Source organism: Nicotiana tabacum, chromosome 24 (assembly GCF_000715075.1).
Source record: "Nicotiana tabacum cultivar K326 chromosome 24, ASM71507v2, whole genome shotgun sequence".
In the NCBI taxonomy this organism is placed as follows: Eukaryota; Viridiplantae; Streptophyta; class Magnoliopsida; order Solanales; family Solanaceae; genus Nicotiana; species Nicotiana tabacum.
The window spans coordinates 85,542,369-85,561,551 of NC_134103.1; the positions used below are offsets into that span (position 1 = coordinate 85,542,369).

The 19,183-nt window shown below is 32.9% G+C and overlaps 2 protein-coding genes across 2 annotated transcripts; both read left to right on the forward strand.

Moving 5' to 3' along the window:
* Positions 1-1,285: 1,285 nt before the first annotated feature.
* On the forward strand, positions 1,286-8,199 carry LOC107770231 (UDP-glucuronic acid decarboxylase 1). The gene is made up of 7 exons (XM_016589507.2): positions 1,286-2,016; positions 2,800-2,947; positions 3,045-3,124; positions 3,630-3,713; positions 3,791-3,865; positions 6,580-6,672; positions 7,746-8,199. Exons 1-7 carry the CDS (start codon positions 1,414-1,416, stop codon positions 7,950-7,952), a joined length of 1,290 nt encoding a protein of 429 aa, XP_016444993.1. The 5' UTR covers positions 1,286-1,413; the 3' UTR covers positions 7,953-8,199.
* A 7,589-nt stretch (positions 8,200-15,788) lies between these two features.
* LOC107770229 (protein SODIUM POTASSIUM ROOT DEFECTIVE 2) lies at positions 15,789-18,550 on the forward strand. The gene is made up of 4 exons (XM_016589506.2): positions 15,789-16,142; positions 16,531-16,978; positions 17,520-17,595; positions 18,185-18,550. The coding sequence occupies exons 1-4, from the start codon at positions 16,006-16,008 to the stop codon at positions 18,436-18,438; spliced, it is 915 nt and encodes a 304-aa protein (XP_016444992.2). The 5' UTR covers positions 15,789-16,005; the 3' UTR covers positions 18,439-18,550.
* The last annotated feature ends 633 nt before the right edge of the window (positions 18,551-19,183 follow it).

Consider the following 19,183-nt stretch of genomic DNA (forward strand, 5'->3'; position numbering starts at 1 on the left):
AACATCAAAATAATTCATTAGGGCGTGACCTAATGATTAATAAATTGGAAGGATAATCATAAGGTCTATTTTCAAATTACAATAAAAACAAAATACTAGGTGATTAATATCTTCCTAACTGTACAAAATTTTGATGAACATGATTAACCACTATACATGCTGAAGAAAAATAGTAAATATCCAATAAAATAATTAACAATACGGCAAATTAACATGGACACGACAATGTTATGGTGAATATTAATTAATTAACATTAGTACCTGCTTAACAAAAAAATTAACCTTGTAAAATTGGTCTCATATCCGGGCAATAGGCCAGCCAGTAAAAATTTAGTTAAAGCATATTATAAACGTTCCCTTTCTGTAACAAAAATGCAACCGCTCAACCATTATAGATTTTGAAGCTGCCTTTTCTGACTCTGAAAACAACCGTGTGTTTGGCTAAGCTTATAAGCTGGTCAAATTAGCTTATAAGCACTTTTCGGCTTATCTACGCGTTTGGTAAAGTTAAAAGTGCTTATAAGTCAAAAATAAGCCAAAAGCCGTAAGTTGGTCACCCCCGGCTTATAAATTTTTAGCTTATAAGCACTTTAAGTTTGACCAAAATTTTTACTATTTTATCCTTAAAATACTCTTTTTTAGAACAAAACTATTATATCGATACTCACTACTTCAAGTACTATTTCAACCTAACCCCCCTCTCTTCAAGTCTGCAATGTCCATTGACTATTTAAGATAAGCAAATTCTTTATTCCTTTGTATATTTATATCTATATGATTGTGTATTAATCTTTGAACTGTATGTAATAAATGAGGACATATCAAATTTTTGGTGTGTTGCTTTCTAAATATTGTGGTGATAAAGACAGTGTTTGTTTCTCTTCAAATATTTTATCCTATTTAGGTTTATTTTTTACTGAGAAACTTTTATCAATTTATTAATTATTGTAACTTATGATTATATGCTTATCATAAAATAAATAATATTTATCATAAAAATTATTTTATCTAAGCACAGTTGTATTTAAAATAAAATAACAAATAAAATATTTTATATTTGGATCGATTTGGAATCTAAAATTTTGAATAAATTACGCCCTTATAAGTATAAACACTTCTAAGGTTATTTAAGTTATTTTAACAGAAAAAGAGCTTATCAACACTTTTTTTTAATCAAATACAGTAACAGCTCATTATAAATTTCAACACTTGTATCCAAATACGTAACGATTTATTTATTAAATCAGTTTTAGCATTAAAAGTGGTTTTCAGCATGCTTATTAGCTGCTTCATATTATACCTGAAATATTCCAATCCATAAACACTCAAATTCACTTTCAAATCCCCAATCTTTCAGCCAAAAACATGAAAATTTCCCACCAAATATCCTAGAAGAAGAACAACAACAAAGCCATGAAATTGCATACACAATCAAGTATGAATCACAGAAGAGATGAAGAAATGTCAATGTCACAAAACACAACCCCACCTTCTTCCCCAAAGCCTCTTAAACACCCCAGATCTCTACCTAGATCCATTAATTATCTTCTTAAAGAACAACGCCTTCTCTTCATCTTAGTTGGCATTCTCATTGGTTCAACATTTTTCATTCTCCAGCCCAACCTAAACCCATCTTCTCCAATCCCCAATTCATCATTTCACGTTTCCGAATCCGTGCCCTTAACCCATACATCAACCGTTACGACGTCGTATAAGACGGGGCGGGTCCCAGTTGGGATAGGGAAAAAACGCATGCGGATTGTAGTGACTGGTGGGGCCGGTTTTGTAGGAAGTCATTTGGTTGATAAGTTAATTAAACGAGGTGATGATGTTATTGTGATTGATAATTTTTTTACTGGGAGGAAAGAAAATGTGATGCATCATTTTGGGAATCATAGATTTGAGTTAATTAGACATGATGTTGTTGAGCCTATTTTGTTAGAAGTGGATCAGATCTACCACTTGGCGTGCCCTGCCTCTCCTGTTCATTACAAGTATAATCCTGTCAAAACTATTATATCCTTTTCCACATCATTATTTTGTTTATATTGTGTTAATTATGGATTCAAGTTATATACACAGACATTGGAAAATACTTTTATACTATCAGTGTAGTTTTACGTTTTACGGGCTATAATAGGTCATTTACCATATTTCTAGGTTAGTAATCCATTCTTGCTATAGAAAGTTATCTATAATTGACTTTTAGGTTGCATGATAGTGTAAATATTCTTTGTACTATCGGTGCATAAAAGTTAAACTCGATAAGTGTTAACCTGTTAAGGAATTTCATGCATGTTTAATTGGTGAGCCTTGGCGCAACGGTAAAAGTTGCAGCCGTGTGACTAGGAGGTTACGAGTTCAAGCCGTGGAAAAAACCTCTTGCAAAAATGCAAGGTAAGGCTATATACATAAAAACCAATGTGGTCCGGCCCTTCCCCGAACCCCGCGCATAGAGAGAGCTTAGTGCACCAGACTGCCTTTCCTTTTTAATTCATTAATTGGCATTCTATAGTTTTTGATTGGATGTATTTGAGATCCTTAACTGTAATTACAAGACAATTATGATGGATACTCTTAACATGTTGCAGGTTGCTAATCTATGCTTATCATTGAAAGTTTGCTATGATGTGGCTTTTAAGTAGAATGCTTGACCATCAATTTGGCTTTTTAAGTAGCCTGACAGTGTAAAAATTCTTTTTTTGCACTAATTAACATGTTAAGGAATTCCGTGCATGTTTAATTGGTATTTTATTATTTATTTGATTGGATGTATTTGAGATCCTTAACTATGATTACAAGACCAATGTGATGGGTACTCTTAACATGTTGGGCCTTGCCAAGAGAATTGGTGCGAGGTTCTTGCTTACTAGTACAAGTGAGGTTTATGGTGATCCACTTGAGCATCCGCAAAAGGAAACATATTGGGGACATGTAAATCCAATAGGTGCACAGCAGCCTCAATAAATTTTTTCTGGTTTTTCTTTGGTAAGGTAGTATGTCTGACGGATTTTAGTGACGTTTGAGCGTCTTGAAATATATAGGTGTTAGGAGCTGCTATGATGAGGGAAAACGAACTGCTGAAACCTTGACCATGGATTACCATCGTGGTGCAGGTGTTGAGGTAATGAAAGATTTGTGTTTCTTAGTACTGATTATTATGACATGTGATGTGCTGAATGCTCATGTGCATTTGAATGAGCTTTCCATTCTGAAGGCTTTAGCTTTCTATGTGAAATGAATACTTAGTGTGGTGGTGAAACAACTCTTCTGGTTGAAGCAATGAGTGAACAACTCTTCTATTCATAAATTTGGGAAACTGCTTGTATTTTAAGTCACGAAAAATAATTTTTGCAGTTCTAAATTGTGAAACTTTGAAAAAATTCTTCTTTATTATGATCATGGAAGCGTATGGAATATAGGCAATAACCGGGAGGCTTTTTCTAGTTCCAGATGTACTCTTTCTAATTTAAGAATCTATCCTAATCAGTTTTCTATTTATGACATGGCATTTAACTCTATCTCTTCCAACTTTATGGCTTGCCACATTAAAACAAGACTATAAGCAGTAATTGATATCGTATTTCATAGATGACCCAGAGTTCACAACCTGTAATATTCATATGCAGGTGCGTATTGCCCGAATTTTCAATACATATGGACCTCGCATGTGTCTCGATGATGGACGTGTTGTCAGCAACTTTGTTTCCCAGGTTTGCCATCTCAGCTTATACTAACATCAGTGCTGTAAACCAAATTTGTAAATCTCTTTCTAAAACCATGTTTGCAGGCCATCCGCAGGCAACCAATGACAGTCTATGGTGATGGGAAGCAGACACGAAGCTTTCAGTATGTATCTGATTTGGTATGTCATTTTAACTAGCTACCTTTCCATTTTTATGTCGCTGCCCTAATATGCCGCTGAGTTAGGTAGAAAAACTTGATTTAAGCTCTTAGAAATGTAAATCACTCCAAAAAATTAGAAAATGATGATGTATGTTATAGCCAATATCGACATTTCTTCCTAGTTGAGCCAATTATTTTTTACTTTAAGCAACATTTGATTATTCTATGTTGCGAAAGAGCTTGTAAGGTGAAATTCTAAATCTGGCAGCAAATAGATTTATGTGCTGTGACGCCCCATGACGGAGGGTAAGCTGACGAGGAAGGGTCAAGCAAGACTGGCAGGCTTTTAGGCCGGCAAGCTTCCGAAGAAGAGGTGCGCATGTTACCTTAGGTGTACCCCACATTGGAATGGGAGAGGAAAGTGAAGAGCTTTATAAGGTATAACACACGTTCACATAGTACGCGCGCTTGGGATCGAAGATGGTATAGCCCAAGGGACAAATCCGTGAGGTCCGTTGGGACAAGTCAGACAATACGTGATATGGACTTGGGTCGTGACATATATGCCCTCTTCTTTAACTTGCTTAATTTAGTGGACAAAATTTTTTACCATTTTTTGGAAGATACTGTGCCCTTAGTCCCAGTTGACCTACCTAGTTTGGCTAGCAGATATTAAGTGGATAAAGTTTGAACAAGCTATTAGGTTTGAGCTTGCATAATCCAGTATTAGTTGAAGATATGGAAGAGTGTAAAGGTGTCTCCTCTTATGCAAGATGGTATAACACAATGTTAATATAATTTATATGTAAGTTTGACATTTTGAGCCTTTGACATTTTCTCCATTTGGGAAAGATGCAAGTCTTTACACCTCTGACTAAAATGAAAAGTAGGTCAAACAAAAACCGGATGGGGGAAGTACATGGTTTTACTCAAAGATCTTTGCTGTTATATTATAGAGTGATAACATCTATGTAATATCATGGTTTTTACTCGAGCATCTTGCTTCTTTTTTTTTTTATAATAAAAAGTTTCTTCTCCAAGAATCTTATGGTGGGGACAATGATGGTCAAAGAAGTAAATGGTTTTACTCAAAGATCTTTGCTTTTCTATTACAGAGTGATGACATCTATCTACCATCATTTTTTTACTGGACTGTCTAGCTTCTTTAGAAAAAAAAAATCTACTCCAAGAATCTTTTTTTTATTTTTTATGAAGAAATCTTCTCCAAGAATCTTACGGTGGGCAGCTCCTGAGTTGTGATTATATGCTATTTAGCATCACCAAGGGAATGCTTTGTAGTTTGATTTGGAGAATCCAACCTGAATTAAAAGAAGATACTGCTTTCATTAAAATGCTAAGAGACTAAATGGGGTCATGGAAATTCTTGGAAGTTCTATTCCAGTCATCTCTACTGTATCACAGGAATCAAATGTTTAGTTAAAAATAGAGGGGTTATCAAAACATATCATTAGCTGTGGCCGGCAGCCACAACTTTTATCATTTCCCTGATTTTAAATCCAATCAGTTAACTTAGTCCGGAATCTGGGAATAGCTAATCATTCATGATTTTGGATGTGTTGAATAGGAGTATAAAGATTTCTGTCGCTTCTGAATCTATGGTCTGAAAAAATGGTAGAAAATGAGTTTGGGAGAAGAAGATAAATGAGGGGGATCGCCTATAGAATGAGGGAGGGAGTCTATTTCTTACCGTTAGTCCATTTGAGCACTGTTTTTTAACATTCACGCGCTCAACATCTGTGATGCTCACACTATGTGCCATGTCAGCAAGACGTGTTTAAGTGACACAGTTCGAGTAGAGGTCGGGTGTTCAAGTAATCATAGGCTTAGTGTAGATGGCTAGATGAAATATTCGGACAATTTCAGGGGGCTGTCTATGCATTTGGCCAATGAAATCCAGTGAATTAACATACATTAGTGTGAGAATCACTTTGCAGACCATGAGTTTGAGTGCACTAGATATTTCACCTGACAAGTGCAACTTTCTAATGTGGATATATTTCCAAGTTGTAATATGTCTGGAAAGAAGCTTTAGAAATGAAACAATGCTCTAGAAGACTAAAAATCTTTGCTATGCCGTTGGTTGAGAAAGTATAAATCGATTAGTTCTAAATGGAATACCTTGTGAATGATTCCTTAATATATTGGCCTTCTGTTAACACAATGACTTGTCTAATGATACACATAGGAGATGCTATCACCGGCCATCCTTGTTCATAGTGGTTGGGGGAGTTCTCTCCAAACTACTAAGTCAAGGGTTCAAAGTTGGTAGACAATCTCAAAAAACATAGGAGATGCTAACAGTGGAATATTATGGTCTTGCCAAACTAAAAGAGCATGGACATTTGCCTGGTCTACAAAGCCTAGATTAGTTAGTGGTGATTGTTGCTATTTTCCTGTTAGGAGCTGGTTAAGAAGAAACAAGGAACATTTTTTTTGGTATAACCATCTAGTATCCGGAACATTTCTTACTTATAAATATATACATGTTTGTGCATGCAAGCTTTTTACATGTGCATTATCCGATTATTTTACATCTCATTTTAAATATCTTGCAAATTCATTAATTTGTCTTGGAAATTTTGTCCAATTCAAAAGTCCAAATGCGGCAGCTTGCTTTTTGCTTATGCATATTTGAAAAATTCTTAACAGTCATATCATTATGTTGAAATGCAAACAATGATACTAAGACAAATAACTTTCTGTTGATTAAAGGTCGATGGATTAATGGCCTTAATGGAGGGTGAACACATTGGCCCTTTCAACTTGGGAAACCCAGGAGAGTTCACCATGTTAGAGCTTGCCGAGGTAAGCCATGATTTCTGCTGTATTGCATATATCTGCCTGTTCCCAAATAGTTCTCGCGCTACTTATATGGGCTATTTAGTGATTGTTGCTTGTTGATTTTGCATGTTTTTTCTTCTTTTGCTGTCATTTTATCATTATTGCTCAATAGATTGCAGTTTTATAACTTTTATTACAGATAAAATTCACTTTTTGTTTTTGTCTGTTGCTATTTGATACAACTATAAATTGTTGTTTAAAGACTCACCGAACATTTTCTAGTGTCAAAATATTAAATCTGCACGATCTGATCTGGATAAAGTTGTGTTCCTTTATAGTTATTGTTTTGCTATAACATTGGTTTATCTCGAACTTATACCGTGTTTATATTTAATTATTGGCTCCTTTTATATCAATAGCACTCTTTCATCCCATTTTATTTGACGGTATTTGACTAGACACGGAGCGTAAAATGCTAAATTTGACAAAAACTGTATTTGTGGTACGCGAAGAAGATATCGAAGTGGTTGAAAATCAGTTTGATGGTGAAACCATCACTTTAGAGTTATGATTTGTATATTTTAAAGAATTTGAATTCTTCAAACTTGTGAAAATTGTATTAAAGGTTGAATGGAGTCGAGCATTTTGGGGTGTGCCTATATGGAAACTGTCATGTAATGACGGGAGTAATATGTAATTTTACTATACATTATATGCTTCTTGAGAAACAAGTCTTTTATATAAGAAAACCAATAGTGATGTAAAAGAGTATAGAACACTGATTTATAGTTATAGTTGATCGGGCGTCTAATCTTATCCATGCTTAGTGGAAGTACGTCTTCAATATAAGAAACAAATCATAATTATGTTGAAATGCATAGTATATTATTGTCTTGTCAGTATAAACTTATGGTTGACTGGACATACAGTGTTATCCACCATTTTTGGTTTTCAGTGAATGAGTCCAGTCCGTTTGAAGTGGTACTCAGTGCACTAGGTTGTCGACTACAAACTGTATCTAATGTCTAAGAAATTACCTGGTTCAACTGCGAGTTATGTTATCAAATAACTCAAAGTCATTGTCCTTGGGAATACAGGTGGTCAAAGAAGTGATTGATCCAAGTGCTACTATTGAGTTCAGAGCTAACACAGCTGATGATCCTCACAAGAGGAAACCAGATATCAGCAAAGCAAAGGAATTACTAAACTGGGAGCCCAAAGTACCCTTGCGCGAGGGGCTGCCCCTCATGGTCAATGATTTTCGCAATCGCATCCTAAATGAAGATGAAGGGAAAGGAAACTAACAAGAGTAGAAGCAACATTAGGTTGTATAGACCAAGCTTAGTATTGTTTATTTATTGTTTTTGCTAATATATGATGTTGATATTCATTCATTTTTTCCCTCTTCATTTTTGTATCAATATTGCAATAGCTACTGGAATGCACAGACATAAGCCACGACCATGGGCAGATGCTTCCTGTATTCAGTTTTCCGTTTTGATATCTTTTCACAATCCACATATAATGTAATTCAGACAATGTTCAGATTCTGCAGGGAGGTAGTTTTGAGCTTTTAGCTTCTGTTAATACCATTTGTTGCTGGGCATTGGTTTTAACAAGTAATATGGTCTTTTACTCTGTCCTGATTTTGCATTTAATTGTTGTAGGTACTGTTTTGAACTTTTTTCTTGTGTACTATAATGTGGAGCCACTCTCTATATGATGGTTCATTTCTCTATCTTTTCCCCTCAGAATACTTTACTGAGTAAAGTGTTGTTCATTTCTCCGTCATTTAATTTTATATTCGTTACGCAAAAGTTACTTTTCTTCTTTTTGTTACGTAAAAATCATTCAACTTTGTATTTATTACCTAAAAGTCACTTTTATTTCTTTTGTTACACAAAAATTATTTTACTTTGCTCTATTTATCACAAAAATCACCTTGCCCAGATTTTATAATACTTTTACTTGAAAAGTCTATTATGTCCTTTATATTAATCCTCTCATTTATGTAATACCTTTTATATTGTATACTATAATATATTTTTTTGTAGGTATTTTACTTATAATTAAAATAACTTTAAATTATTTTATTTATTATTTTTTTTAATATATCCATACATTTAATTTTTTCATGGCACTCAATTTGGTTAATCATATTCAAACATGAACATATTTTAATTATAAAAATGATAAAAAAAATATTTAATTAAAATAATAAAAACATATTTGTTTAACAAATGATAGTTTTTTATAGTCAATAAAAAATTTTAAAAAAAGTTTCAAAGATATTTGTGTTTGATATTAAGTTTTTTAAAGCTTTATCTGTTAATATTATTTATTTAAAGTATTAATTTGATGTGTCATTTTGCTAAATGCGGATATTTTAGGCTGATAAATCAATGACCTTTGATTTTTTAATTTTCATTAAACATAATTCATTAAGCATGATTAAAAACGTGGACTTGAGATCTGTCCACGGTAATGTTACTGAAAAAAATTAATAATGCTACTTATATATCTTGAAAATTAATATTAAAAAAAAATTAAATGTACGAATATATTACATAAATGTGAGGATTTATAATGTCAAGGGCATAATAGACTTTTCACGTGAAAGGTTTGTAAAATCTGATCAAAGTGATTATTGTAATAACTAGAGCATAGTAAAATAATTTTTCTGTAACTAAAGAAAGAAAAGTGACTTGAGTAATGAACACAAAGTTGAATGATTTTTACGTAACAAAAGAAAGAAAAGTAACTTTTGGGTAACGAACACAAAGTTGAATGACCACCCATGAAATTTACTCTACTTTACACTATCCCGGTAATATTATAGATGAACAAAGCAAATGCATTTCTCCCGCAGATTTTTGAAGTTAAAGTGGCCTTGTGCATGTGAAAAACTTTGTATGTTAAACTTGCTATATTCCTACAAAAATAACTGAAAATCAAAGTGCATCTACCTATTAATAAATTGAAGTCCTTGAGATACGGATGAAGTTTTAGTACCTTCTTGATATTACAAGTACCATAACAAATTTCATCGTGCTGGAACTGAATGTCACAAGTAGGGCTGGCAAATCGGCGGGTCGGGTTGAATATGTGCGAGTCAAAAACGGGTAATACAAAATGGATAAATTATTCTATTCGACCCATATTTAATAATGATAGAAAATAGGTTATCTATGGTTTCTTGAATGTGATCACTTTTTAGAGAATTCATACTCTCTCAAACTTGAGGAACTCCCAATTTGAGTATTTGAAAATGTAAAGTTAAACTCAGGATTATCCATTTTTTAAGTTGATAACATGGATCTTATCCGTATTTGGCCCATTTTAAAAAAAATTATTATCAACCCATTTTTTAATGAATAATATGGATTGATAACAATTTTTTTTAATCTATTTTGCCACCACTAGTTACAAGATTCACCGATAGTTTGTAAATTGTAAGTTAATATAATAAAATCAAAATAATTCTGGCACTATGTTGATTCCGGAAGCAAATTATAAAAGAGAATGTAATTGAGAACAAATCTGTGAGCAGCACCACGTAGCAATAATTGGTATATCTGTAAAAGGAGATAGGTAGCGCTATACCCCTAAAATGGGGACTTGTAGCACGAGTCGAGATTAGTCTGATCCAAAGTGGGTACCAGACACCAGGTCGAAAATAATAATAATAAAAAAGGATATCTTTCCTTGTTTTTATAAAAGCAGATATAAAGTATATGAATAATAAAGGTTCATAAAAGAAAGGTTGAGGGCTAAAATGCTGTTAGGTACCAATTCCTTTAGAGTTCTTTCATAGTGTGTTTTGAAACAATATAATTAAAGGATAAAAGAAAAGGAAGAAGTGAAGAAGGAAAAGAGACTTTGTGTTGTTATGTTTATGAACGCATCTGATTCTGTGAAGCTCTCATTATCAGCTGTAAAAGAAAAATTCCAAACGCGTTTGCAAATGGAGAGAGGCATATGTTCTTTTAGAATACGAATATGGTTCCTATATTCTTATTCTTCAACCATATCAAAGTTTTCTCCTTTCTCATTACAACTTATTGGACCACCGACTTCGTTTCTTTTTGGTATTCGACTAACTAAGCATTTGATAAATATTTAAAGTGGTTATAAGCTAGAATTAAGGGTGTACATAGACCGAATTGATTCACTTTTTTTTTTCAAAACTAAACCAAACCAACTATATCGGTTTGGATTGGTTCGGTTTTGACCAATTTTTCGGGTTTTTTGCTACTTAAATATTATTTCAATCTTACTTTATTAAATTTTTGATAAGTAAATATATATTTAGTAAAAATTTAAAAATAATTGACAAACATATTATCTATTAAATATTCTTATGCGAGAATTTACTTAGTAACATTTGATAGTTTTAAATCGCCTGACAATAATTTTTCGTTGATGTACACTTTCAAGGTTAACCGGATTTAGTGATTAAACATAAAAATCAATATGATACCTAAATAATAATAACCATTTCAAATTCGAAAAAGATAGTATAAGAATTTAATAGATCTTGACATATGAATATGGAAGAACAAAGAGATTGACGCATTTCAGTAACACTTAATAAGAAAGTGATCATACAATCCATTGTTTAAGGTTAATAAATATGGAGCACTTCATATTTTATAAAATATATATTATATTCCGTAAGAAAATCCTAAATATTTTTAGACATTTTTTTATTGAAAATTCTATATAAAATCTTAAAAGTATATATAAAAATTATATATTTATATGCCTGTTTGGTTCGAATTTTTTTTACTCAATACCAAACCAAATCAAACCAAACCTTAGTCAGGTTTTTTAATCGGTTTGGTTTGACTTTTCGGTTTGGTGCGATTTTCTGGTTCGATTTGTGCACCCCTAGCTATAGTAGCTAAAAGTCATATGTTGATCACTCTCAACTTGATCATTCAAAAAAAAATCTTTTTTAATAAGAAACTCTTTAATTTATAATCTTTTATAAAAAATTTAAGGGTGTTTTATTTTAATTTAACAAAATAGTTTATCAATATTTTTCTACCAAATATAAACTACTTAATAAGTATTAGTTTCAGACTTTTATTCACACACGCAACTACTTATTTATAAAATTAATTTAAGCACTTAAAAATAATTTATTTACAATTATTACCAAACGGGCTCATAGCACGTTTAATCTACAATTGATAGACCTTTATGTTTGTTCTTCTTCCCCTAATTAATTCGAGCAAATTCAATGGATTACAAATAGTGAAACCATCTGACTAGCAAGTCAGCTCAATTCCTGCCGATCAGTATGGCCTACCGCTTTATCACTGAGCTACTGAAGAACATAAGAAGATTCTATCTCATAGAGTTCAACAAGTCCTTTTTTAAAAATATTTTTTATTGCTTTCAATTGAATTTTTTTTTTCAATATGCAGATTCAACTTAGATTTGAACTCATAATTTTATAAGTACGATAAATTTAGTGCTAAGAACCAATGTGAAGTCATCTTTAATCAGGGGCACCGTTCATCGAAGAATTAAATTGTGCAGTTAGATAAAAATTCTTTTATCTAACTACACAGTTAGGATTTAGGATTACAATGAATTTTTAGTGCTAAGAACCAGTGTGAAGCTACCTTTAATCAAGGGGCATCCCTTTCAAAAAATTAAATTGTACAGTTAGATTTTATCTAATTACACAATTATATGTATACATGCATACACTATATGTTCAATTTTTTTGACTTTTTCATGTGTTAATCCTGACCCTGTCATCAGGGGTGTCAATGAATATTTAAAAACCGACTAAATTGACCGAATTGAACTGCACTGAACTGATTTTTAGGTTTCTTTTAATACAACCGTAGGTTTTTATATAAATCTACAACCGTACCGATAATTAGGGTAGGTTTTTTATTTTATGAAAATAAATCAAAAAAATACCGAACCGTACCGAATAAATTTACATGTGAAAAATATATTTATATATTAAGTTTAAAAATAATAAAGCATTAAATATTTTCTTGGGCCTTGGAATTATGAAAATGGTTACAAGCCAACAACTAATTAAAATCAAATTCATAATTCCCAAACCTATTAAGCTACTCCTACTTAAACTAAATTATTTCCATCATATTCACTAGCAAGACACAGTATTCTAGTGATTATGAGTTGCAAACTATAATGTATTGAATATGTTTTCTTTCATGTGATTTAAATTTATATTTTTGAATGTTTAATCTTCTATAGACTTTATTCTTGAGTCCTAGCTTGGTTAATATCTTTCTACTCGTGTGATTTATCTTCTCTTGTCTTTGCTTAGTTCCTTTTATGCTGCCGTAGAATAGTTGATGGATCTATACTCTAGTCATCTTTCATGTTTTCTTAATTTATCACTATTTAAACAGTAAAACTATTTAAAGAGTTTTGTTATATCCTATAAAAGTATGTGTGTTATTGCATTCTACTTTTAGCAGTGACTTTTACATGATATTTTAAAAAATACGAAAAATTAACCTAATCGTACCGATACCGAAGAGAAACCGACATGATTGAGACGGTTTTGAATAGTCTAATTGTGATTATACAAAATGCAATAACCGAAAAATTGGCGTGGTACAAATTTTATAAAATAACCGACCGAACCGAACCATTGACACCCTTATCTGTCACTATTAAAAATCTTAAAAATCGATCAAATTAAAATCCTAGCCCGCAAAGGTTAGCTGAGTTGGTTGGGTGAATGGTTCCCACATGGGAGATCTGGGATCGATTCCCCTCACCAGTAGCCTCGTCAGTCAGAGCTCGTCGCACTCGGCTTGATGAGTGCAGTTTACATCTCCTGTGTAGTTTGCGAGCTATTGCACAATGAACAAGTTATCCAGTGCACACTCAAAGGATAGCGACTACGGGTTTTCTTTGTAATTTTTCGGGAAAAAAAATAATCCTAAATTCGCCTACTACTTGCAGAAGTTACCTTAGTTTGGCCGGTACGCTAAGCTCGGCAAGAGAATACTTGTGGTGTGAAACAGGGGGCAATGCAGTCAGAGAAGTAAATGCTTGGGTAAAATCATTTTGAAAAATTGTGGCAATGAGCCTTCAAAATTCTAATTCATTTTTGTTACAGTAAGTCCAGTGTCCTCTGATTTTATTAAACTACCTTCAGACCCCTCAGTTTAAGGTTGCAACGTCTTCCCACACCAAATAGTTTTCAAGTTTTACATTTTAATCCAATACAATGTAACTAATATCATATATTTATGTTCTGAAATTAACAATTGAGTTAATTACAACACTGTCTACCTATATGCTAAACCAAGATGGTTCAATTAGTTTTAATACATTCTTAAAGCTAGCATATTTACAATTTTCAATAAATGTTTTAAAATTTCATATTATAGTCTATTTTTACATTATTATTTTGTTTTATACATATATTTATAGAAACAAGATAGTAAGATTTATATCTCATGTTTTTGAGGTTAACACACCACACCCATAATAGGTAATACATTTCGTCTTACACCTGCACCTTTTAAAATAATAACCATATCTTATATCTTTGGATCAATGTCAATTTCACATGAGCACAACTGAAAAATTGTGACTCATATGTCTGAAAATGTATATAATATAATTTGGGATAACGAGTAACAAAAGACAATAAATGAAGAAGTTTATTTAGCTTGTCAGTTTGCTAAAACCCCATGACTTGAACAAAACAAAAATGTGTTTTTGTATTATAACAAGTGAACAGTTGCACATGAAATCTGAACTTTGAGTTGCATGCTTAGAAGAAGAAAAATTGAGTGTCTACAGATTATTTAGCCGTTGCAGTGTCTTATTTGGTAATTTCAACTCAGACTTGTCTCTGTAAGTTTCATTACTTGTTATCAGGTATGTAGGCCATGCCAAAAGTATCATTTAATTGTTTACTTTTAACAACTTAGTATTTCTTGCGGTAAAAACTATTTGCACTGATATTACCCGATAAATACATGACATATGTTTTTACACACATGGTATCATTAAACATAGTCAAATATTCCATATTTTACCATGATTGTTACCTATTGTATTGTGTGTATTGTTACTTTAAAATACTATATTTATTTTGATTGTTGCTTAAATTTTATTGTATCATACTGTTAAATCTATCGTTATGTATATAACTATGAAAAATGCCAATTTATGTAACGATCGATTTGGTATAGTCGTGCCGTTGCCTTTTCTTTTTCTCACCTTGTCCTTCCTTATCATTAAATAATCTTATTTTATCTTTTACCTTACTTTTTTTATATTATAATTTTATCCCGTATCTTACATTTTTTTTATAATATTATAAGTTTATTCTACATGACATTATGGAACGATGACAAAACGATAGTAAGTTATCACTTAAATTAGTATGATTTGGTATAATATATTTTTACCATTTCTCATAAAAAATTATAATACTAACATAAAACAAATGTTTAGATAAATGAGGCAGAAGCGCACTCTTAGGAAACTGTCACTGAATCTTTCAGAAAACCCAGTCCCCGAGTGTCACTCCTTCAACTTTAACTTATTAAATAGGGGTATTTAATCACAATTCACCAATATTATTACTTAATTTTTTTAATTTTAAATCTTTGCAAGTACTTATTCCTCATTCACATAGGTATTGTATGGATTCCATGTGTCAAAGCATTTTGCTATATTTCAGGTTGAAGCTCTGTTAGGGTTAAGAGAAAATACAAGATATTTCACTAACGACAAAGGTCGGAATACCCCAAAATATAACGGAGGATAATATTCTGATATTTCGTATAGATGAGGAAATTTTACCTTTTTCCCTATATAAATAAACACAAAGTCTTATCGAAATACTTATCAAACTTTTGAAGTTCAAAAAATTATTAGAAGTCATGATACACTCCTTGGGTTGCGATCTTTTTTCGTACCTTACGTGAACGCATGATACTTTGTCACTTGGCTGCCGATACACCTATAACTAAAATGGAGTAAAATCTTAAGAGTAAATTTCAGAAGTTGAAAAAGAATCTATCTCCAGGCTGGTATCATAAGTTAGCATGTGAACTTAAATACACATAAAACAGTAATACACATAAAACAGTAAAAACACTATGCAATATCAGTTCCTTCAATTCCCCTTCCCATAGTAAACAACTCACTCTCCTTATCCCCTTCTATCTCAACACTTTCAATCATAAAAGCAGTCTCTCAAACAGTTCCTTCACTCTTTTTGCTTTCACCAAAAGTTTTGATTCAGATTCTCTAAACCATTAATTAGCCTTCAAATTCAACTACTTCCCATATATTATCCTTACATTTCTAGACTCATAACTTTCTTGAAAAATGAAAGATATATTCTGTGCATCCCAAGCTGCAACAGCAATATGTCTTAGTATGGAAGAAGCTTCTTCCTCTTCAGCTTCCTCTTCCTCTATCCAACTTGGCGGCGGCAGCATATCCAGTAGCCGCGCTATTGACCGGTACTACTGTTGGAATTAATGCATTTTTTTCTTTAAAAATGATAGTACTACATATCTTTAAACTAATTGATGTTTTTTTAACTCTTAAGTATCTCTTAGTTTTTCGAAGAAGAGCTTTGGAGCAATGGTAAAGTTGTCTCCGTCTGACCTTTAGGTCGCGGGTTCGAGCCGTGGAAGCAGCCACTAATGCTTGCATTAGCATAGGCTGTCTCGGTCACACCCCTTGGGGTGCGACCCTTCCCCGAACCCTGCGTCAACGCGAGATGCCTTATGCACCGGGCTGCCCTTATCTCTTAGTTTTCAGGAAGTCATAAAAACTTTAATGCATTTTAGTAACCAATAGAACTTGAGTATTCTTGCAAAATATTAATTTTAATCTTCTCTTTAGGTACAATCCTATTATCAGAGATTCGCGAAGAACAGGTCCTAAATCCGTCTCTGCACCTTGCTCAGCTCACTCACCAATTTCACCAAAACCTCAGAACAAGAACCGAAAATCATCCTCGAAACCGGCTAAAGAAACCAAGAGAAAGGGCTCAAGAAAGCCATTGATAGGAAAGGATAATGAGAAAAGGAAGAGTAGCAGTGTTGAGGGAAATGAGAATATTAGTATTAAGACAAGTAGTAGCTGGAGGTGTACAAAACCTGGTGAATTTATAACACCACCTGGTTCTTCTAGGTATCTTTTGGGTGAGAAAAGTAATTTGTTGGATGCTTTATCAGATTTTGACCCTGTTCTCAAGTTGGTTCCTAGTAATTCTGTGGAAGCTGTGAAAATAGAAACAGATGAATCTTGTGCTCAAAAGCCACCACCATCTTCTGCCTCTACTAATCAGGTCTCTTTCCCCCCCTTCTCCTTTCAAATCATAAAGTGTTTTTGAAGAATTAATCTAAATAGCCGCCCACCCAACTGTTAAACTAACAATAGCTGGTGAATGTATAAGTATGTATACTTCACGTATAATATGTGTATAAACATATATAATCAGTATATAATATTATGTATACCGTTTAGGAAAAGTAAACAGTAATTCTGACTAGCTATTTGCGTAAAATTCCGAAGACAATTTTACATGGCTATCCCTTTATTCGCCGCAAAAGGGTTTTGTGGCGACCCTTTAAAGTGATAATTTTGGTGACGATCCTTGTAGAAGCCAAGAAAGTACAAAACCTTTCAGCTATAATACTAGATCAAATGCAAAAGGTCTGTCTAGCATTAATCTAATTTAATAGAATCTTAATTTCCTTTTCAGAAAGATACAGAAAACACTTCTCTTGTTTGTTAGCATCATAAAGTTAGGAGGATTAGTTGTAGAAAGTGGTCCAAAAAAGGACCAAAGAGACAATATATGACATAGTAATGAATATTTGTTGCAGGTGGTTGTTCTTAGAGTTTCACTGCACTGTAAAGGATGTGAAAGGAAGATGAGGAAACATATCTCCGGAATGCAAGGTGTGTACCTCTGCACTTTGTGATAACTTTTTTCTCCTTGTGAAATTTGTTGGGGACCATTGACATGCCTTCTTTGACATTTTCTCGATGTGTTCATTTTCTTAACTTATATACACTGGCAGTATAAATTTAAAGAAAATGGCCAAATTTGCCCATTTACTGTGCAAAAAAGATCAATTTACCCTTTGTTATACTATCCGCATAAAAATACTCCCGTTGTTACCCAAATGGTTCAAATATACTCCTCTATTAGGAATGTCCAAGATGGATACTCAATCCTACGTGACACTGATATTTTGGTGAGATGGACACCAGATGTCATGACATGTCACCGCCCCCAATCCATTTTACCCCATCCCCTCCACTTCTTCTCCACCACTAGAACCTTCTTCCTTCCACCACCACTATCTACAATCACGACATGTTAAAGAACTAATGCTTTCAATAGCGCATGTCAAACTCAGTGTTAGTGCGACATGTAACCTATAGTTCTTCTATCTATAATTACCTTATAAGCAATCTGATCGTGCAACCTTATCAAAAAAAAAAGAAGCAATCTGATCGTGCAAATATCTTTTGCACTGTGCAGGCGTGACATCTTTCAACATAGATTTTGCTGCGAAAAAGGTAACGGTTATTGGGGATGTGACACCATTAGGGGTTCTTGCAAGCATTTCAAAGGTGAAGAATGCACAGCTTATGACACCAACACTGGCTTCTTCAGACAAAGTTAATTTGAGTAATTCTGAGTTCATGAGAGATGTCAAGCAGCAGTTGGTACTGTCTCATGACAACATAGATAATAATGTTCCTCCAAGTCCAGCAACTATTCACCTTATGTAAATTTTTAAGTTTATGTGCTTTAGATAAAGGAAATTATATCCTGGGATTTTTTTATCATCTTCATTGTGGTGCTGTTGAACTTTTTGATTTTCATGGAAATTTTTTTGCTGACTACTTACTTTACCACATGTCCCAGGATAAACTCGTCGGAAAAAAAAATACTTGTAACCAAACCAGGCAATTTACTCACAAGAGTCACAAGACTGAAGTGAGAATACATATCACATAACCAAAATTTTATATGCAATTTAATTACATTTATTTTCTTGGTGCGAACACTAGGTATGAGTAATTTTTTCCGTTAAATTCAGCATTGTTCCAAAGTTTTCTTGTTGCAGATACGACTGAAAGAATGTATCCTCAGCTGCTCGGAAAGGAAAAGGAATCTGGTAGTAATAATTCTCAGAGAAGCTCCCTCTTACATTTTTATTCTCTTTCCTTTTAACTTTCTGAGCCAAGTGTGCAATATTATTTGCTACTCCCTCCGTCTCAGATTCTGTGACCCTATTTTTTTTTTAATTTGTTCCAAAGAGAATAACACTTTTTTTTTTGGAAATAATTTAACTTAAAAACTTCCCATTTTACCTGAAAATGAAAAGCTTTCATAGTCCCACAAATGTTATAGCATATTTATAGACCACAAGTTTCAAAAAACTTTGTGCTCCGTCGAACAGATAAATGAAGCGGAAGGAGTATCAGTTAGCAAGCTTCCTTCATCTATATCAGTTAATCCACACATACATAA